The sequence below is a fragment of the Phoxinus phoxinus genome, assembly GCF_949152265.1.
Source record: "Phoxinus phoxinus genome assembly, chromosome: 19".
In the NCBI taxonomy this organism is placed as follows: Eukaryota; Metazoa; Chordata; class Actinopteri; order Cypriniformes; family Leuciscidae; genus Phoxinus; species Phoxinus phoxinus.
The window spans coordinates 14,132,597-14,154,130 of NC_136894.1; the positions used below are offsets into that span (position 1 = coordinate 14,132,597).

The following is a 21,534-nucleotide window of genomic DNA, read 5'->3' on the forward strand; positions in this document are numbered from 1 at the left end:
TCAAGTTGTTCCGGACCTGTATGAGTTTCTTTCTTCTGTTGTAAACAAAAAGAAGATATTTTAAAGAATGTTGATAACCAGACATTTGATGGTAACCATTGACTTCCATAGTATTTTTTTTTTCCTACTATGGAAGTCAATGGCTACCGTCAACTGTCTGATTACAACATTCTTTAAAATGTCATATTTTTGTGTTCAACAGAAGAAAGAAACTCATACAGGTCCGGAACAACTTGAGTGTCAGTAAGTAATGACAAAATTTTCATTTTGGGGTGAACTATCCCTTGAAGTCTAAGGGAGCAAGTTATTTGTTTGCTGCTTCGGGGAGAATGAACAGCGAAGAGCTATATTTAGCTTTTGGATGACAGTATAAAGAACGGAAATGGCATCACAAGGAACATTCAGGAGCCATCAAATAAACGCAAGTCTTGGAGAGCACAGAGATCCTAAGCGGTGTCGCTGAAGGTCTCTGCAGCTGAAATCCAGCAGGGCCTTTTGAACTCCCCTGGCTGCTGTTTCACAGGACACCACCCCCACTCTGCAGCAGCAGCAGCGCAGCCCCTCCCCCTCGGTGATGTCACAGCTCAGTGCACCCGGCAGGAGGAGTGTCTTCCTACTTCTGGCTTAGCCTGTACAGTTTGCGCAGGGAACAGGAAGAGAGGGAGAGTGTGTATGAGTGTTTGCGTGAGGACGAGAGCTAGCTTTACTCTGCTAGGGACTGAGGGCAGCCATGGGGAATTCACAGAAGAAGGCCCCCGGTCACGGAGAGGGAGGGGGCCCGCACTCTCAACCTGGGACCCCGGGGCGCAGGAGGAGCCATGGAAACAACACAGCCAACTCAAAGGAGGTCCAGGGGAAGAACACGGCAGTGAATGGCACCCTTCCAGCCGACAAGAGCCAGGATGAGCCTCAGGGCTCTAGTACTGCGTTCTGTGGTGGGGAGAGCTTTAATCTGGACGCCCCGTGTGGGGCCCTTCCTCCTCCACTAGCCAGGCTAAAAAATGAGGGCAATATGTTGTTCAAAAATGGACAGTTTGGGGACGCGCTGGAGAAATACACACAGGCCATCGACGGATGTATAGAAGCTGGTAGAGTACAAATATTCTGTTTTAGTATTTTATTAAAATCATGCATGACATACGTGTTTAGACAATAGATATAACAGTCTTTGATGTAACCAAGATTATATATATATGTTTTGGTAAGGTGATTGTTTTGGCAAAGTGATTTTCTAGTATACAGACTTAAAAGTACTGGGTTTTAAATGATTAAAGCATTTTGTGTGTAATTATCTTGAAATGATACACCCTATGCTTGTTAAAACAATATATTTAACAGGTTTTGGTGTTAATAAACTGGCATTTATAGTATAGTATAACTTACAAATAATTTACTAATATTCCAAACATTCTGGTGGGGTAAAAAAAGTATTTATATAAAAATTACGTGTGTATATATATATATATATATATATATATATATATATATATATATAGAGTATATATATATGTGTGTGTGTTAAAAAATTAGAACTTTTTTTTACATGTTTTAACATTGATGTTAATATTAACCAAAGGACACAAATTTGTCAAGGTGACATTTTATAGTATGTATTTTCATACTTTTTTTATTTTTTTATTAACATATTTCAAAGATTCTGGTGGGGTAAAAGTATTTTGTGCGTATGTACCTTAAAATGATATATGATGTGTGTTAAAATGGTATATTTAACATTTTGATGTAACCAAGATTACATTTTTGGGTAATGTGATTGTTTTGGCAAGGTGACCATTGTTTTTGTAATATACTGACTTAAAATATACTGCGTTTTTCCAAATTAACCAACATGTTTTAATGAATCTGGCATGCTACTTAAGTATTTATTGGGAAATAATATATATTATCTGCATGTTAAAATATTATATTAAACAGTGGTTGGTGTTACCAAAATGGCACTTTTGGCAAGGTGACAGTTTATAGCGTGTATTCTCATACTTTTTATAGTTTTCGATTTTTCAAATCAACCAGCACATTTTAATGAGTCATTTTGTTGTACGAAAGCATCAGGTGCGCAAACATTGCATAGATCCTGTTCAGCAGCGCTGAGTAATACAGGGATAGGTTTCCAAAACCGGTTCATATGAGGCTCAGCTGTTTAAATTTCCCATGGAAAGGGTTTTGAACTTGGGTTCATTGATCGAGCCACTGCATTTTAGGGACAAGAGCCGCATTTTTATATTAGAAGTGAAAGTGTTTCACAGCAAGACTGCTGACCACTTCCGCCACATTGCATTGTGGGTGTGCCCACTAAAGTTACGTAATGGGCCTTTTGAAAGATGGGATGTACCGTCTTTCTAAACTCAACTTCCCCAGTGTGTTTTTTCTATGACTAGTTGGGTTGGTAACATGATATTAGGTGACTAAACAAAATGTTTTCCAAAATGAATGGTTGCCTGCACTGTGAACCCTTCCTCCCACGTGTATCCATGCAGAACTAAAGCTGCTTTCTTGGGCTATTTTCAGTGCTGTGCTTGTATTTGCAGGTATTGACAGCCCAGAGGATCTTTGTGTTCTGTACTCCAATAGAGCTGCATGCTACCTCAAAGATGGAAACAGCACAGACTGCATTCAGGACTCCACCAGGTTAACCGCACATTTCTAAGCACACACTGTTCAATGGCCAATGACCAGGCTGTCACCAAATAATAAGAGCCATGATGCTGCGTTTAGCTTGGATTTATGTGTGAGGTAATACCGCAAGTGCGTGCGATTGTCTCAGTAAGATTAACACCCACCCAACGCAGTTAGTTGCACTGTAAGGAGCTTTACCAGCAGACTGGTTAACCGGCATAAAGAACATCGGCAGTCTGTTACCATGTCCTGCTCCGTTGGAGGGAATTCAGGGAAATAATACAATTATTTTAAGTCTTGTAAGCATACTGTACTTTCCACTGTCCTACTAAACACCATAGAGGAAAGACACAGGACAGTTTCAACTTGATAAAGAAAATAGATTTTTTTTGTTTTATTTGAACAGGAATATTTTAAAACACCCAAACAAATGCAGCTTTATGAATGGCTACCAATAGCGTTAGAGAGTTAATTGTAGGGCACAGGATCAGAGAAAGACCTTGATCCTCTGTGTCTCATCCCGTTTATTTATAGGTCCCTCGAGCTCCACCCCTTCTCCCTGAAGCCCCTCCTCCGGAGAGCTATGGCGTATGAATCTCTGGAGCGCTACAGGATGGCGTATGTGGATTACAAGACAGTACTGCAGATAGATATCAGCGTGCAGGCGGCCCACGACAGTGTGCACAGGTATAATTCACTGGCCACAGGGAAACATACATCTTCTGAGTATTTTAATGTTTAAAAATGCAGTTTATTACTGTCATTATACTGTAAAATAAAAATCTAAACATCCTTAAGAAGACAAATTGCATAAGAAGTTTAGACTAAAATAGATTTGGAATGTTTTGCTTCTTGTCCCATTGGTAGCAAGAACACTGTTAATGTGAAGACATTTTCACAGGTGTTTTACCGGTACTCGTATTTTGCATTATGCATTATTTTGTGTTTTAGAGTTACATAAAATGTCTTTAAAATAAACAGATAAAGTCCTGGCAGAAGGTTAGCAGTATCTTTCTTTTCTTAGTGTTTTGTTTTGGGGGTTTTTTTCAAAAAGAAAAAGGGCCAATAGGATGAAAAGTCAACTTCAATAATCAAGATGTATTGTCTGTAAATAAGTATTTATATATTTTTGTCATTTTTTGTCCTCAAGTCAATAGATCTCATTTCAAGGATGTTTATATTTGTTCTTTTTGAGGTGAAATGGTAAACATTCCAGTTATGTCTGATTGTGTTAGTTATGTGTTCTCAGAATCACTAAAATGCTGATAGATCAGGACGGTCCTGACTGGCGAGAGAAGCTTCCAGAGATTCCAAAGGTTCCGCTCTCTGCCCAGCAGCACCGTAAAGATGAACCCAGTGCAGAGGTTCTGCAGGCCCGAGTAGACAGAGCAGAACAGGAGAAGGGTGAGTTACATTGCAACTGAACCAAAACCAAAATCAAAAGATTACAGCGGCCTGATAGAACAGTTTTGTACTCGGTTATGAGCAATAGTGATGCTTCTCTTTAGAAAGCAAAACCCTGCTGAAAGATCCAGCATTTCTGGTCAGCTGCATAAGGTATCTTTTGCATGCTATGACCAGCTTGGGATGCTGGTGTGCTGGTGGACCAGCATATGTTGTCTTTTGGGGGCTGGTATGATTCCAGCAAGACCACAACAAAACTTGTGTGTTACATAATATCACATTTATTAGTGTGTGTTCAGAGTTAAAGGGGTGGTTGATTATGATTTCACTTTTTTAACTTTTGTTTGTGTGTGATGTTGCTGTTTGAGCATAAACAACATCTGCAAAGTTACAACGCTCAAAGTTCAAAGCAAATGGAGATATTTTCTTTTAAATAAATCACTTTTTAAGGACTACAACAAATGACTGATAAGGACTACACAAGCTTCCTCCCGGGTTAGTGACATCACTAACCATACAATTTACATAAGCTCCGCCCCCGGGAACATGATTTATATGGTGCGTTCAAGTCATCTCGTATAGATCGTATTTACGAGTTGAACGCCACCACGTCGTAAATACCAGTGGGGACCTCGGGATTTTCTCTAGGCCCTGATCTTTATGAGTTGTGGGCATGTCACTGAGAAACATGGTGGAATACCACAATACTTAAAGGTATTTAGCAGTGATATTGTCAGTCTTTTCTATTTACAGCGCAGTAAGTTAATTGCCTGCACAGAATATGATGGCATTATAATATAACAATGCAACATGTAACGGTAAAGTTGGCAGTGGCTTCATAAATTAATTAAAAAACAAAGTACACCTGATGCACATTTCTTTGTTCTTCATTTTCTAGAACAAGAGTTTAAGAACCTTACTGTATTTTTGTGTAATTAATTAAGAGAAAGTACTCCGCCTTCTTACTCTGACGAAAGTGACTTGAACGCACCTTGCGTACATACGCAAACGTAAGACTGAAGCAATGTTGCAATTAGGGAAATAAAGTAGATTCACACTATAAGTGATGATTGAGTTCAACACCAGTGGTTAACAAACAGAATAACTGAAGAGGAACAATAAGAACAGAAAAAAGAGAAGAGATGAGCAGAAAAACAACAACTACAACTGACTTACAGTCACACAGCCTTAGATGAAATCAACTGCAAATAAAATCATTATGTCACCTGAGGATGATTGAACAACTCCAAAAACAGCATTACCATATTCACTTATTGCAAACCAGTTTGGCTTTATTTCTTTCGGTACATGTACATAGGGTGTTGACGTCTATTTAAAGTTTAAATAAACTAAATGTTCCATTAGTTGGGCACTTGCCCATTGACTTTAGTTGAATAAATTCTCTTTCAGCAATTGTTGAAAGTGCATGCTATCACTATTTTCAACAATATTTCATGCTCCTGGCTGCACTGACATACATTTTACTATATGTGCACTTTTTGGAATCAGTGACTGACAGCTGGATTTGACTTCTCAAATAAGTATGAAAGTCTTTAAAAACAGTAGCTTTCAGTTTTAAGCTTTCAGTTTTATACTTTCATTATCAAGTTGTTATTAATCAATCCCATTGAAAAAGCTCCAACAAACTGCTTATGATTATGCTTTTATTGGGCATTTTTCTTGGTTTTCATATCTCTAAATGTTTTTTTATGCAATAAATCAGCTTATTTGAACTGATTTTTGTACAGATCTTTTGAAACAGGAGTCAGTTCCTTTGATGCTTTGAGACATTTTACCAGTTTACCACTGACATTGATTAATAATGTAATCTTAACTAAAACGATTAAAAGTTTCAGTTCTACTTTCAGCAGAGGGAGTTATGGGTTATAATCATATAATTCAATATATATATATAGGCTATATATATATATATATATATATATATATATATATATATATATATATATATATATATATTTATTTTACCTTATATTGTTTTTTACATTGTTCTTTACATCATTAATGTGGAGGCAAAAACTATGCAAAAAATATATGCAAGCAAAAACAATGCCTGTGCCCAAAACACTGCTTGCATACAGAGAGCTGGCCTACTCGCACTCAACCCTGCAAGACCATGCTGGTTCACCAGCTAGACCAGTATTATACCAGCATAAACCAGACTGGACCAGCACTATACCAGCACTTACCCTCACTATACCAGCACTAACCAGCATAAACCAGACTGGACCAGCACTTACCCTCACTATACCAGCACTAACCAGCATAAACCAGACTGGACCAGCACTTACCCTCACTATACCAGCACTAACCAGCATAAACCAGACTGGACCAGCACTTACCCTCACTATACCAGCACTAACCAGCATAAACCAGCCTGGATTTTTCAGCAGGGAACTAATAAGTGTAAACAGTACAGATTATAGTTTAACATTGTTTATCAAAAAGCAAAAATGTTAACAACTTCATTAGCAATCTATAAAGAAATTAGGTAGGCTATAATACTGCCTTTCACATCTGAAATGGTCCATTACTGAACATATATCTCATCTGCATAATTACAAGGTTGATAGAGTCTCACTCATTGATTTGTGAGTAAAAACTGCGTACAAACGTTTTCACAATTCACGATTCAACAGTGATTCATCAATAACTTTCATACTTAAAATTATAAAAAAATTCTGTTTTTAGGAAACAACTGAAATCACATGTACGCAAAAATCACATACTCAGGATGGCCATATAAATGTGTTAGGATGATTGTTATTCAATCTTGAATATATTTCATCATATAGTAAAAGAGTAAGGAAAGGTGCAGTACAACTCGAGCTGCAAAGTTCCTCTAAGTATGCACTATGCAGATACGCATTAGCTTGGCTAATTGAGAGGCCTGCGTCTGGGTCTGTATAAAAGATGTTTATTATGTTTGAACTGGTTTTAAAACATAGACTGTGTCCCAATTCAAAGGCTGCATCCTTCGAAGGACTCGGACTTTAAAAGCCATGATTCACGAAGGTCAGAATGAGCATTGTTAAATGGGACGGTCTGTATGTGTTTCTGTATTAGAAACACCCTCACAGCAGCGTCACTACTTTTTTTGTAATTTGATGCAAAGGTAATATAATACAAAGTATAGCCTAGTGTTAGAAAAGTACTTACATTTTTAAAATGAAAATATAAAAAACTATACAGGATTTATAATGCTGTTGATTAAACAAGGGTCCATTGGGACGTCCTTGTTGTGCCGCGGTGACGCAATCGGCCTTTGAATGCGGCCTTCGAAGGATGCAGCCTCTGAATTGGGACACAGCAAAAGAGTGCAACAGTGCCCGCCCCCTTTTCAGCAGCGCTGGTTCCTAAAGTATTTTTGTCACTAATTTTAAAAAATAGTCTTCCTTAAAGAGTTATAACCCATGAACCAAGCCCATCAGAGGTGAATCACAACACTATAAACTTTGATTTGAAGCAAGAGTTTTTGAAAATCTGACAAAAATACAAAGGTGCAAGACTGTTTACTTAACGGTTTTAGTGAGGGAAAGAACTACAATCCCATGAGGCATTGCAAACAGCAAAATCGAATTAAAAACGATGGATAATGATAAAACTACTCATTAACAAATGTTGATTATATGTATAAAACAGTATATTTCAAATATGCATATATATACAAACATTTCAGTATTTTAAAAGCATAGGGAGATTGACTCGATTATGTCGTTCACAGTGCTTCATGGGAGTGGGCGGAGCTAAAGAGATATTTTGGAGCATAGATATATAAGCACAGATTCTACTGCAGTAGACTTCAGCAGATGATTTTGCTAAACTTACTCCATCCAACAAGACGAAGGCGTCAGCTAACACAACATTAAAAAGCTATACCCTAACCTAGTTTAAAAATATTGAATTAATACACATAAAAACACAAACCAACACATTCTCACCTGTGAAAGGTTATCCAATTTCTTTGGGAATTAAAATTTTGGCGGCTTCACAACCAGAAGCTGCGCAATGTTGTGGTATCATTTATTCTTACTGTGAGTGACGACACGCTGACTGTTCCAAGATGGCGGTCGGTGTGGATCTACGTATACATATCTATGTATAGGAGCGTGTTACTTTTTTCGACTTTGGGTCGAACTTGGGACTTTGGATTTTTTGAATGGGTAATGTTTTCACCAGAAATTCCACTGTTAAACATGACTATTTAAAAGCTGAAATAATGCAGGCTGACGGCTTCAGCAGAAGCAAATACCTCGTAGCTCACATTAGGTCTGTCTTTAAAGGTATATAAGATACCGTTCAAAATCAATTAGAGTTTTTACTTCCCGAACCCAACTGTTGCACTCTATGGCTTGAGGATATTGCTGCACAACATGCTTTCAGTTTTAAGAGCGTCATGATTTTGCTGAGAGTTATCAAAGACTGTAAAGGAAAGGTTGTGCGGAAAACCTTTATTTGGGAGTGTTTTATGCAAATTACTATCCTTGGGTATCGTTTAAAAAATGCAAATCCATTAACATTACAATAAGGTTAAGAACAAGTTTATTTGCATAGACGGAAATGTTTTGCGAGAAGTTCTCCTCGTGCATATAAATATGAATAATCCATGCAATTATTATTGAATGAGATGCACTGATTGGACAAGTACAGGATGTAACCAGCATGGTTTTAATAGCTCACAGTGGTTCAACGCTAACCAGCATAAACCAGTCTCAACCTGCTAGGATATTCATGCTGAGGTTATAAAAGCTGGTTGCATGGATTAAACAATGCATATCAAAACAAAAATCCATGCCGGAACACCAAAGAACTGCAAATGCAGGCCGGTGCTGATAAATAATACAGTATGATGCTAACAAAAATAAAACGGAACAATGATAATAGACATCTGCTTCTATTAGGTTTAGCATAACGTGTGACTTTACATTTTTGCTGTTTCCATGTTTATAATAATTATGTTAAGTTTCAGTCACAAGCAGCATCTAACAGCATTTGTCAGCATGTATGTACTGCACTAGATGCCAATCAATTATGTAAAGGTGTAACATAGTCAGCTTTCATCGTAATGGAACCAGACAGCTCCGGTTTCATTCTGAACTGAGAAAGGAAAACCCACATGATCACACAGCACACATCAGCACCTGATCACATTAACAATGGGGCGACCTTTGCTCTGTTGTACTATGAGCCAGATGATGTCATAATAATGGGAGTATTCCCACAGCATTTGCTGCCTTTACTGGAAATGAGAAGAACTATAGCAAACTTACTGTACCAAACATTCTGCCACATAAGACTGCGTAGTGTAGTGCATCTCTTTTGTGCAACTCTTACGATAACATGTCCAGGTCTCATTTTAACCTAAAACCAAATGAAAAATTCCCAGTGTTGTTATTATTACAAAAAATAAATCTATTAAAAAAAGTATTCCTGTAATTGAAATAAAGCTGAAATAAAATGAAATACAAATATTAGATGAAAAACACATAAACAAAATTATAAATGTTGCAATGGCAACTAACTGAAATTTGAAGTCTGAATTTTGAAAGTTCTACAATTACTGAAACTAATACTTAAATAAAAATGGTATAATTATAAAATAATATTATAATAATAAAGCTAAATACAAAAAAGACAAAAACATTAAAATGAAATAAAAAATATACATATAAAAGCTCATTCAACATATCAATGAATACTGTTGTGCAATAGTATATAAATATTACTAAAATAACACTGGAAATTAAACTTTTCATAAATAAAAAATGAAGCCGATTTGTATGAGCCTTAAAGGACAAGTTCGGTATTTTACACTTAAAGCCCTATTTACAGATCGTATCTGATGAAATAGAACGGTTAAGTTTAAAATTTGGACACATGTTCCAGTCCCGAGAATTTTGGGTTTATTTCGCTTCCCCCCCACCCCCACACAATGGTTGTCTATGGCCACTGGAAGATTCCTTCCTAAAACACATTAAACTTTCGTTTACAAAGACGTGAAACTCACCGAATGGTCAGGGGTGTTCACTGATACGGGCCCAAAAAAAATCGCTGAAAAAGATGCTTTCCAACAGGTTTTATCGTAGTGTTTGTCCACCTCCATTGACTTGTATTGAATGTGCTGTGTGAGGTACGATATTCCTCCGCCGCTTCTTCTTCTGCTTCTTCTGTGTATTAAATGAAATGCCAGCGGTTTGCTTGCAATCGGCAAAGGTGCATTATCGCCACCAACTGGTGTCTATTATTCAAGCTCTCAACGGAAGAATCTGGGTGTGACGCGTTTGGCAAAATAGGTCCACAAACGCTAAATAAAACTAAAATTCTCGGGACAGGAGCATGTGTCCAAATTTTAATCTTAACCGTTCTATTTCATCAGATACGATCTGTAAACAGGGCTTTAAGTGTAAAATACCGAACTTGTCCTTTAAGATTTTATGCATTGTGACATTATTTCCATGACAATTCTCCCTACCTTAATACAATAACTTTGATTTTTGATTTGTTTATTTACCGTACATTTTTGTTGTTGTTGCATTGTAATGAGAATTTGACTGGGAGTGCATAAAAATCATGAAAATGTAAAAAAAAAAGAAAAAGAAATTTACTTAAGACGGACATAAAAAATAAGGTGACGGCTCTCTGTCATGAGACGGAAGTTGGAAGTTTAATTCTACTGTATCTACTTTTTCCACAGCCAGAAAAGCAGAGGCTCGATTCACATTGATGAAACAAGAAGGAAATGAACTAGTGAAGAACAGCCAGTTTCAAAGTGCTGTGGACAAATACAAGGAGTGTCTGGCTATCAAATCTGACGAATGTGCCATCTACACCAACAGGTAAACATGCCCAATTGACCAGGTGAAAACAGACTTAAAAATGCTTTACAACTGTTTTTAGTGAACTGTGTTCAGAAAAGCACACCACATTACACATACTATTTCACCAGTAGCCTATGTATATTGTACTGTGTGCAGCACATTTTGGTATGCATGGAAAAGCCAAATTACTAACTAAATGACTTACTACTTGCCAAAATGTTAAGTATATAAGACAGCACACTGTCCAGAATACTGTATCCCACAATGCAATGTGCATGAATCAACCTTACACTTGACACATATAACCAGTTCAAGAATGGTCCAGTATGACGAATTATCAAAAAAATGGCTAAATAAATGTTTCATTTTGGAAACAGTGAATCAAACATGGAATTGAACATAGGTCATGTGACCACCAGTATTGTTATTGTTAATTAAAATTCGATTTGATTTCGTTAAATGAACTAAAGATTAAATAAACATAAATATTAGATGAAAAACTTAATGGGAAAAAAATAGGAAATGTTGCCTTGACAACAAACTGAAAAAAAAATGTAAAAATTTGAAGTACTAAAATGATTAAAGTCGCATGAAACAGAAGTTGCGACAGTCTTTTCTTCCCTATTGTGACGTATATCCGACACTGCTTCTCGAACAAGAAAAAATGTAGGGTGGGATCATTGTGGTTTGCTATTGCTATGATCTCATGTGATTGACACGTTGTCCCGTCGCGACAGTAAACACGTAATGATGGAGAGGAAGTTATTTTGATAAAATATTATGAGGGCTTGATTTTTTTTTTTTTATGATGCGCACGGATAAATAATTTATAATCAAAAAATTTTTTATTTCATGGTGACTTTAAATCTAAAATACATGTTTTTATCATTTAAAAAAATGACAAAAGCACATAAAATGACAACAAATGAAATAAATGTAATAACTTAAAATATATAAATAGAATTTACTTAAAATATATAAAAATACTATAATTGTATATAAATAATACTAAAATAGCACTGGTGAAAACCGCAGCATATGAATGTTTTAAATGTTGCATAATGCATACTGTCTGTCATACTGTACGTGGGTTAGTATACACTGCGCAGTAAGGAGCAAGCCATACTCTAGTATTTACAGTCGCAGTTTGGTGCTTTGCAGTTCACACTAAATACTAGCAATGAATCCTGAATAGCTGTACATGTTGTCCTGTCTCTCATTTGATCGAGCCTTCTAGAAAGTGCTGAGACTGGAGCTGCTCAGACGAAGCTATTCAGTCAGCAATCAGCTCTGACAACTCCAGCATAAAACACCCAAGGAGAGAGCCAGGCCGCATTGCTGAATGAGAAATGTCTGTTGTGTTTTCCAGAGCTCTGTGCTATCTCAAGCTGGATTGTTTCGCAGAGGCCAAACAGGACTGTGATTCGGCACTTCAGATCGAGCCAAACAATAAGAAGGCATTTTACAGACGTGCACTGGCACACAAAGGCTTGAAGGTTTATATTTTGTCTTAATGGTGAAAAGAGAGTATCTCTCCTTTATTTTTGTGCATTTTACACTGGTTAATCAATCCATTTAAAACATTGTAAATAGCGATTTTGTGTGCAGATTTTGATCAAGTGCGCAGTAGAGAATAATCTGACTAGTAGCACTACTGTAGAATTCAGTGCAGTAAGAGTTTAGATGGTCTGTCTATATGTTTTCTCACAGGACTACCTGTCAGCCAGCACTGATTTACAGGAAGTACTGCAGTTGGATCCAAAAGTGCAGGAGGCCGAGCAGGAGCTGGAGCTGGTGACTAACCTGTTTAGAGAAAGTCTACTGGCTAATGCCCAAGGTAAGCTCTCACTAGCCAATGAACCAGAAGTCGAGAATCTAACAGTTTAGACTATGTAGGAAATCAGTTCCTTGGTACAACATTGTTTCCTAAATTGCGATGTGATATTATTCCAGTGACAAGCAATTTGTCTGGCTGTATCCAAAATCATTATAGAGCGCTGCAGTGATGACGTATTATTGTAGGCCAACCCGGAAGTTCGCTTCACCCTTGTTCCCTCGACAAAACCCAAAAGGATTTTTACAGTGGACTTTGGATTATTAAAGCTCTGTGACCAACAAAAGTTTTGTTCATCATTATAATCTTCACAAATTAACACAACTTTTATGAATTTAATGCAGGTTATTGCTATTCGTAATTATCATAAATAAAGCTCTGTATGCTTTCGAATCGCTTTCCCGGCCCTTTGATGTCATACACTGATCGGTCTACACAGCGGCGCTTCAAATCGAACACACTTTAAAGCTGCAGTGGTCAGGTGTGGTACAAGGCATAGATCTCAGAAAATTGAGATTACACATTGCAATTACATCTTCTACGTGAACGTGAAGGCTTTTTACAGTTCAGAATTGTTACGGTAATGACGACATGGAGTGAACAACACCTTATAGAGTGGTGCAGGTATGACATCACTTTATAGGCAATAGGGAGCGAGTTGGCATTTTAGCACTTCCGGTTCCATCTTCCCGAAATCAATGGGATTTTTTAATGGGGTTTTGGTTAAATGGCTGAAATAAGGTCTGTGAACACAAGCTCAAGGCACTTTCACGTTTTATTCTACGAGATAAAATACATCAGTTTTACCCCACTCGTAATTTTTTACAACGTTTCTTGAAAAAGGCGGTTGCTAACAAAAGCTAAAAGCCTATGGAAAAAATCCTATAGGGTTTTTAGTCGAGGGAACGTGTGATGCTAACTGCCGGTTGTGGATGATTTTTTCTGTTCTGTAGTCCCATTTAAACACTTGTTAGAAACTGCCTTAAAAAAATAAATCTTTAAAAAAAGCACATGGCAGTCAGTACTACTACAACTGATGTAATTTATGTTGTACAATAAAACATGGATATATCTTGATACAGACTTTATTTCAAGCATTTATCCAAAAACCCATTTAGACTTAGAACCAATTGACTTCAGGACGATGGAACTGGAAGTGCCAAAATGCAACTCATTTACGGGTTTTGGCCTACAAAAATATGTCATTCCTGCAGCACTATATAACCTAATTCAATACTCACTATTCACAACATTACTCCACTAATATAGTCCACTGAGCAAGTGAAAACCAGTGAGTGAATTCAGAGACTGAGTGCACCTTAAGTGCTGCAGATGGTATCTTCAGGCAATATGCGGAAACTCACTCTGCGTGACGCTCACGTATTCTCTGGTAGCCAGCCGTTGAGTGTACATCAGTTGTGCACTCCTTATTGCGGTGCATTTATGACATTGGTTCCCAACCCTGGTCCTGGAGTACACCCAACACAGCACACTGTGGCAGTGCATTCTGAGTGCTAATGAGTTGAATCACCTGTGTTGACGACACCGTTTTTAACTAAAAACGTTAAATTCTTCATGTGGTTTGGCCTTTTACTTACAACGCCGATTTGGGTGCCAAAAAATACGCAAACTTTTGTAAATACATTTTCACAACAACGATATACTAAAAACAGAAACGTTTTTCCTTTTCGTTTTTTTGTGTAGACATACACTATAGACTGAACACGTAATCCACATGTGCGTGACGTCACCGTTTTCTAGCTTTTTCATTTTTATCGTTTTCAAAAACGTGCACTTTGAAACCTTTTTCAAAAGTTAGCATTTTCAGGCCCCCAAAACGGCGTTGTCGTGTAAAAGACACTATCAAAAAAATAATAATAATCTTGTATAGCCTACACTGGAAAAAGAGTTTATTTCGTAACTCCATTACAAGAATATTAAATTTCTTATAATTCAAAATCTTTTCCAGTTAATATTTCCGAAAAAGATGACTAAAAGCTAATTAAGCATGGCACAATATTCTTCTTAAATACACTACCACCATGATGATATGCGGATGGTTGTCGATTTCAAAAAAACTCATAAAATTGTAAGGGTTTCAGTTGAAAACTGTGTCGTGTAAATGACCCCAAAGTGCATGGTTTTGAAAACGATACCGTTATTGTCTCCATGTAAACTACAAAAACCATGAATTTGCGAAAACGGTGATGTCACGCGCATGTGGATTACGCGCTCAGTCTACCAACTCCAGGGCGAGGCTAAATGCGCTTCGCTGTCAAAAACACATAGATTTCCTTGAAATAGTTTCAAGTTACGTGTCATCGCACAACCTACATATCCCGGCATAAAAGCAACCGAAAAATTATTTGTTATTAAAGCATCTACCTTCACAAACCACTGTTAATTTTAACAGAAAATCAAGCATACTGTATGCAGAATTTGGCATGGCAAAAAACACGGCCTTTATAACCACTAAAAAGCTGTCACTGAATCTCTTACTTGTCTACACTTTATAATGTATATAAAGCGATTTGTTCAGACCTAACTTAAACACCTCTGATTGGACATTGCCTTCAAGAATTGGCTATATTGCTAAACGCTGCAAAATCACAGAAACTTTTGATGGTCTCCACTGGATGATTTGCCAAATATGTTTTGCCAATATGCTATTATTACTGAGAAAACTGATATGGGTAGCTTTTCCCTCTAAAAGCAATCAGAAGCAGCAGCAGTCAGTGGTTTGAGTGAGAAAATTCCATGCTACTGGTCTCAAGTCTGTGGCCAGAGAAAGGCTAAGCCTTGCGCAGCCATACACACGCTCCTGTCATATGTGAAGAGGATGGAAAATGTATACTTGCGTCAGGTTTCTCGAGAAGAAAAACTTCCACATAGGATACACCAGTGTATTCTCGCTCATAGCTCCTCTGGGAGCTTCCTCACTCGTTTCTCGCCTCCTCGCGGAGCAGAAAGAGAATTGAGATGTCCTTCAAGGCGGCTTACTTTGATTGGTTTCCGGTTCGCAGGCTGGAGGATGGAGGAGCGAGACATTTTTGGGTGTTTTTCAAACGGAAGGCTACATCCTATCGACACCGCCTACCGGCTTGTATGCTAGTGCGTGTCCTCCTCAGCAATTAAATGCTAGAATGAGACGTCTAGAAAGAGCACATGGCTACATTACACATGTTTCCGCCCCCACGGTCACAGCATGAAAATACTATTAAAACTTAATTTGGGGAAAATACTGTGTATTACAAATCTTCATATTACTTGGCTTTTTATGAATGCAATACAGCGAATGACAGCCGTCTGCGGTCTCCCAGTGGCTTACATTATTGTAAATTTAGTGTTAGTGATTAATTTACAGCAAAACAAAAGATAACACCTATGCTTTCATGTCCAAAAACATAATTTTTGTCTTACATTTCATAATAAACCCAGACAAGCTCAGTACCGACTCATTTTCCATTGGGGTGAAGAGATGAGTCCCACCTTAGGACCCAAGAAATCCAATTGGTTCAAAGCCTGTTTTATGGGTAATCGCTTTAGTGCCTGTGGTTACAACCTCAGACAAAATCACTTTATTATATAAGACATTTTAACTACGTTATAACAACCATTCATGTCTTTTAACTTGTATGTTTCAGATATGATATAACCGAAGCAATAGATTGTGAAATTAAACATTTCTCGTTCTTAGTTAGCTATACAACTCCACAATAGAGCTGTCTTTCTGTAAAGCTGTGTACTGTGAAAAGCGCTATACAAATAAATATAGCCTGTTACTTGATGACAGAAAACTGCTAGACTACCTGCTTAAAATATTTCAACAAACTGCTTGTTTTATCTTATCTTGTAGTGGGATTAAGCTGCAGGCCTACATAGCAGTGGGATTAAGCATTCTACAAAAAGCTACCACATAAAGCTAAAATAGCTCACATTAGCTAGGTGGGACTCATCTTCACCACACATATTCTTTTTATGAATTGGAATGTGTGCAAAGGATTGTGGGTGATTTAAGGCCGCTGTAGGCCTACATAGCAGTGGGATTGAGCATGCTACAAAAAGCTACCACATAAAGCTAAAATAGCTCACGTTAGCTAGGTGGGACTCATCTTCACCACAGTCATGCTATTTTTGTGAATTGGAATGTGTGAAAATGATTGTGGGTGAGTTAAGGCCGCGAAGGATAGGCCTACATCGGATTCAAAAACAGGCCGAATTAAGCACGCAAAACTAAGGCGGTATCTAAAATCGACCGCTATACCCTCAAATAGGGCGTTATTTAAGTGGACAGCCTTTTGTAGTGGAGTGGTGTCCGAAACCGGTGAACGTTATTTATTCGATCCCACATTGCACCGCAATAATTGTTGAGTGTCCAACCAGAGGGATGTATGATCAACGGCTGTCCGAAGTCGCTCACTCGTTTTCATTCACTCCTGACTAACGTAGAGAATAGTGAATGAGGTTTAGGGGGCGATTTCGGTTTCAGCCGAAGGCTGGCTTCCAATGATCCTTCAAAATGAGATGGCCCTCAGCCTTGAGCCTTCGCTTCGTATGATGCAGCCTTCAGTTTGAGAAACACCCCAGCCGCAGCCCGTATCATCAGAGCGTGTGGGCGGGAGGATCTCCCTGCAAAAGCTGTCTCGCACTCGCAAAGACAAAAGTAATCAAATCAATGAAAATTTAACTATTTTAACATAATTCAACATACATAACTTACTCAGACTGATACAATTTTTGTCATTGAATAACCATTGTTTACAAAGAGTTAACATTTCTGTTGCCTTTTAATTTATTTTCAAGATCTGAGGTAACGTTAAACCATTGTGGCGTTGACTGTTAAAGTTTAAAGTAAAGCAAATATAAAATTGGAAATAAAATTAAGCAATTCGTATCGTACAAAACATTTTGGCGTAACATTAGCCTACCTGAGATCATCATTGAGCTGTCAGTCACGACCTCAGAAATAGAAACGATTCCAAAAAAAAAAAAAACCGAATCCTTGTTGTGGCGTCTAATCTGGTTAGGACGGTGTGCAACAGTATTAATATTTTAGCCTACTAACTTACATGTTTATATTTAAGCAATATCACAACAGCAAGTTACTGTAACTTACCAACAAAACAATTAACAGCAGTGCCGCTATATTGATCGTAGCCTACTTTTGAACGAATCGGTTAATTCAATGGTTCGCCGCCACCTACTGGCGTAACAGCGTAACCTGCAGAAAGAGTCACAGACAAATCGCCACAACTAATGCATAGACTGGAACTAACGGTTTGTATTACGTTTATAAACATATTTGATTGCAGAATGCAGCAACTGACCAATCAGCCATGTAATAAAAACACCTAAACTGTATTTACCTTACAGCCTCTATAATCAGCCATCTTACCTGAGAACTTTAATCTTAGGTTTAGCTGATTAGTGGTGTTTACTGAGGCAAGGGTCATTAAATTGCTCATAACTGAAAAAATCCCAGACCTGGCCAAGGTAGCTACTAAACTTTGGCCCATAACTTGTCCCACATGTTTATGCAACAGATATGAATGACACTCCAATCGAGGAGCTTTTTGAAATCGACAACCATCCGCATATCATCATGGTGGTAGTGTATTTAAAAAGAATATTGTGCCATGCTTAATTAGCTTTTAGTCATCTTTTTCAGAAATATTAACTGGAAAAGATTTTGAATTATAAGAAATGTAATATTCTTGCAAATTTTGTGGAGTTACGAAATAAACTCTTTTTCCAGTGTAGGCTATACAAGATTTTTTTTTTTTTTTGATAGTGTCTTCAACAATTTGTCAAACACTTTTGGAAACACAAATTGAGTTTCAAGATGTCATTTTATTTTTTGTACATGACAAAACTTAATTATTTTATTATACAATTGTTTATTTTACTTAAAAAGTATCATATTCATAATGAGAAAATAGACAAAAGCAAAGCCTGAACAGTTTATAAAGTCACATTTATTTACAAAATCAGAATCCACCAAACTTTAAAGGTTGCGCATTTAAAGTGACAGACGACAAAACTGCAGCACTCATTAATAAACTGAGTTATCATGTGTTGATGTGGACGCAAATATCGTTCAGAATTTGAATGAGCCTTTATCCTAAATAATTAGGAAAAACTTTCACTCATTTATTTTTGTCTTTCGAGGTTCAGCATGCACACCAAATCAAATCGAGCATTTTAAGTCGGCATGAAATGGAAGTTGTGATTTCAGTAGGCCTAGTCTTTTCTTCCCTATTGGGACGTATATAAAAGAGAATCGGCTTCCAAACAAGGAATAGTGCAGGGCAAATTGATTGGATCATTGAATCGTTGCAGCGATGATATCAAAACCCAGAAGACTAATTCGTCAATGGTGCCCTCAACACACACACACACACACACACACGCACGCACGCACGCACGCACGCACACACACACACACACACTCAAGTTAGTGTCGGCCCAGATCCGGGCCACATTTGATTTGCATACATGTGGAATCCACGCCGGATCTGGGCAACACTATGTTGCTGTCTTGGGTAATGTTTACCACAGACCTTATTTTACTCATAAATTGAAATCTCTATTATAAAACCCCATGGGAAAATCTTGAGGGAACCAGCGGCAAATTAGTCTTCCAGGATTTGACTTCATCCCTGCACCACTCTATAGGCCCTATGCACAGCTGCACTACTTCCTGAACTTGTGCAGGCTCCTTTGTTTCCTGTCTGCCAGGATTGGCCAAACTGATTAATCCAGGTGTGTCTGATTATTGAATCCAGGTGTGTCTGATTATTGACATTGGTCAGACACACCTGGATTAATCAGTTTGGCCAATCCTGGCAGACAGGAAACAAAGGAGCCTGCACAAGTTCAGGAAGTAGTGCAGCTGTGCATAGGGCCTATTGCTGTGATGTCATGTGATTGACAGGATATCCTGCCCTTGCGCCGGTAAACGCGTCATCAGAGAAGAGTTGTCTGTGGGGTCAGAGGGAGGGCAAGTTATAAGATTATGAGGGCACATGAAAATGATGTGCACGGTTGTTTTTAATATGACATACATGATGCTGATGATTGTTTCCTCTCTGTAGGCTGACATCAAGACAATAAATAATGAAGTGAACAGAGAGCTACAGGAAGAACAGAGCCTCCTTCATTAAAGCCAGACACAGCGGATCCAACGAGCCTGAGAGTCCCAGCTCTGAGATCCCACAGTCCCGCCAAGAGGCTCCATTCATCTTTGTGTAGACTGTCATGCGCCGCAACTAAAGTTTCCCTTCCAACAAAACACTCATCTCACGTTCTTCTAGGAATATTGTGTCTGATGCAATGCTGACATGCAGCGCATGCAAACGGTTCATAATCTCTAACTCTGGCTTCAATAGGCACGTGTGAGCATGGCACGGCTGGGAAGCGTGTAACAAACGGGATTATGGGGTTGTAATGCGATGGTTGTCGTGTGTATAAGAGAATGTGCCTTTTATAAGAAGCTGTGGCTCACATATGGAGTGATTTAACACTCACAGATGAAATTGTATAGGAACGTTTAATTTGCTACATTTAAAATGTCTCATTTCTCAGGATTTAATATATTTTTAATAGCTATTCCATTGTAATGTGTAATTTAAGAATACATGTAGCTCATGTAGTGTAAAACATTTTTTGACATCTTCCAGCCTTCAGCCCAACTATTGTCTCAATATGCATAAATAAAACTAGATCTCACAAGGTATGAATGTACAACAATAACATAAGATGTAGTTTATTCTTTGGGATGTCAGCAAAAGAAATGTTTCAGTTAAACACATTTGCATCAGCTAAATAAATGGCTTTATAAACTTCTAGGTGATAAATGTTTGCCATTAGAAATGATTATGTCTTGTAATTATAAAACAATCGTTTCATAAAAGCACTGCAAATATTAAGCAAAAAAAAAGCATCCCCAGTGATTTTGGATAATACATCCAAATAATTTGATTACACTAACATTAAAAAGTTTGGGGTCTGCAAGTTTCTGTTAAATGTTATTGAAAGTAGTATTAAACTAGTCAAAAAATACTGTAAAACTTATAACAATATGAAATATTACAATTTTAAATAACGGTTTGCAAAGTGAATATATTAGAAAATGTAATTTATTCCTGTGATGGCAAAGCTGAATTTTCAGCATCATAACTCCTGTCACATGATCCTTCAGAAATCATGATGCTGACTTGCTGCTCAAAATAACTTTTTTTTTTTTTTAAATGCATTATGGATAATGCATTTGCTAGACTCTTTGATAAGTTTGAAACAGCAATAAATGTAAATACATTAGAATAAAGAAAACATTTATTGATGTCTATCACATTTGATCAGTTTAATGCAGCCTTGCTAAATAAAAGTATAGATTTCCTTTAAATAAATATTACTACAAACTTTATTTGTTAACATATATAAACATTTAAATTCAGTAACATATTAAAGGTTTTAAATAACAACCATCTCTAAATTGTCACAACTTTTATTAATCTTAGATTCTGGACAATCTGGTCATGTTTTATATTAAATAGATGGATTGCACGATTTTATTCATTAAAAAAATACATATTTATGATTCTTTGTATACATTTCAAATCATTTTTATGTCATGAATCTAATTTGTGACATTAACTATGTACACAAAATGTTTTATCACTTTGAGAGCTGCTGTCTGTAGAGCAAAAATTCAACCCAGATTATAATATTAACCAAATCAATATTGATTTAATTTTAACCTTTCACTCAAATTATGCTAATATTATACACCCCACTATGTACAAGTAATGTTATCCATTCATAAACACA

The 21,534-nt window shown here is 37.2% G+C and overlaps 1 protein-coding gene across 1 annotated transcript; it reads left to right on the plus strand.

Annotated features, from left to right (window-relative positions):
* Positions 1–576: 576 nt before the first annotated feature.
* spag1a (sperm associated antigen 1a) lies at positions 577–21,304 on the plus strand. The gene is made up of 8 exons (XM_079591495.1): positions 577–1,088; positions 2,544–2,643; positions 3,166–3,318; positions 3,881–4,035; positions 10,748–10,889; positions 12,241–12,367; positions 12,582–12,708; positions 19,800–21,304. The coding sequence occupies exons 1-8, from the start codon at positions 731–733 to the stop codon at positions 19,802–19,804; spliced, it is 1,167 nt and encodes a 388-aa protein (XP_079447621.1). The 5' UTR covers positions 577–730; the 3' UTR covers positions 19,805–21,304.
* Positions 21,305–21,534: the final 230 nt, after the last annotated feature.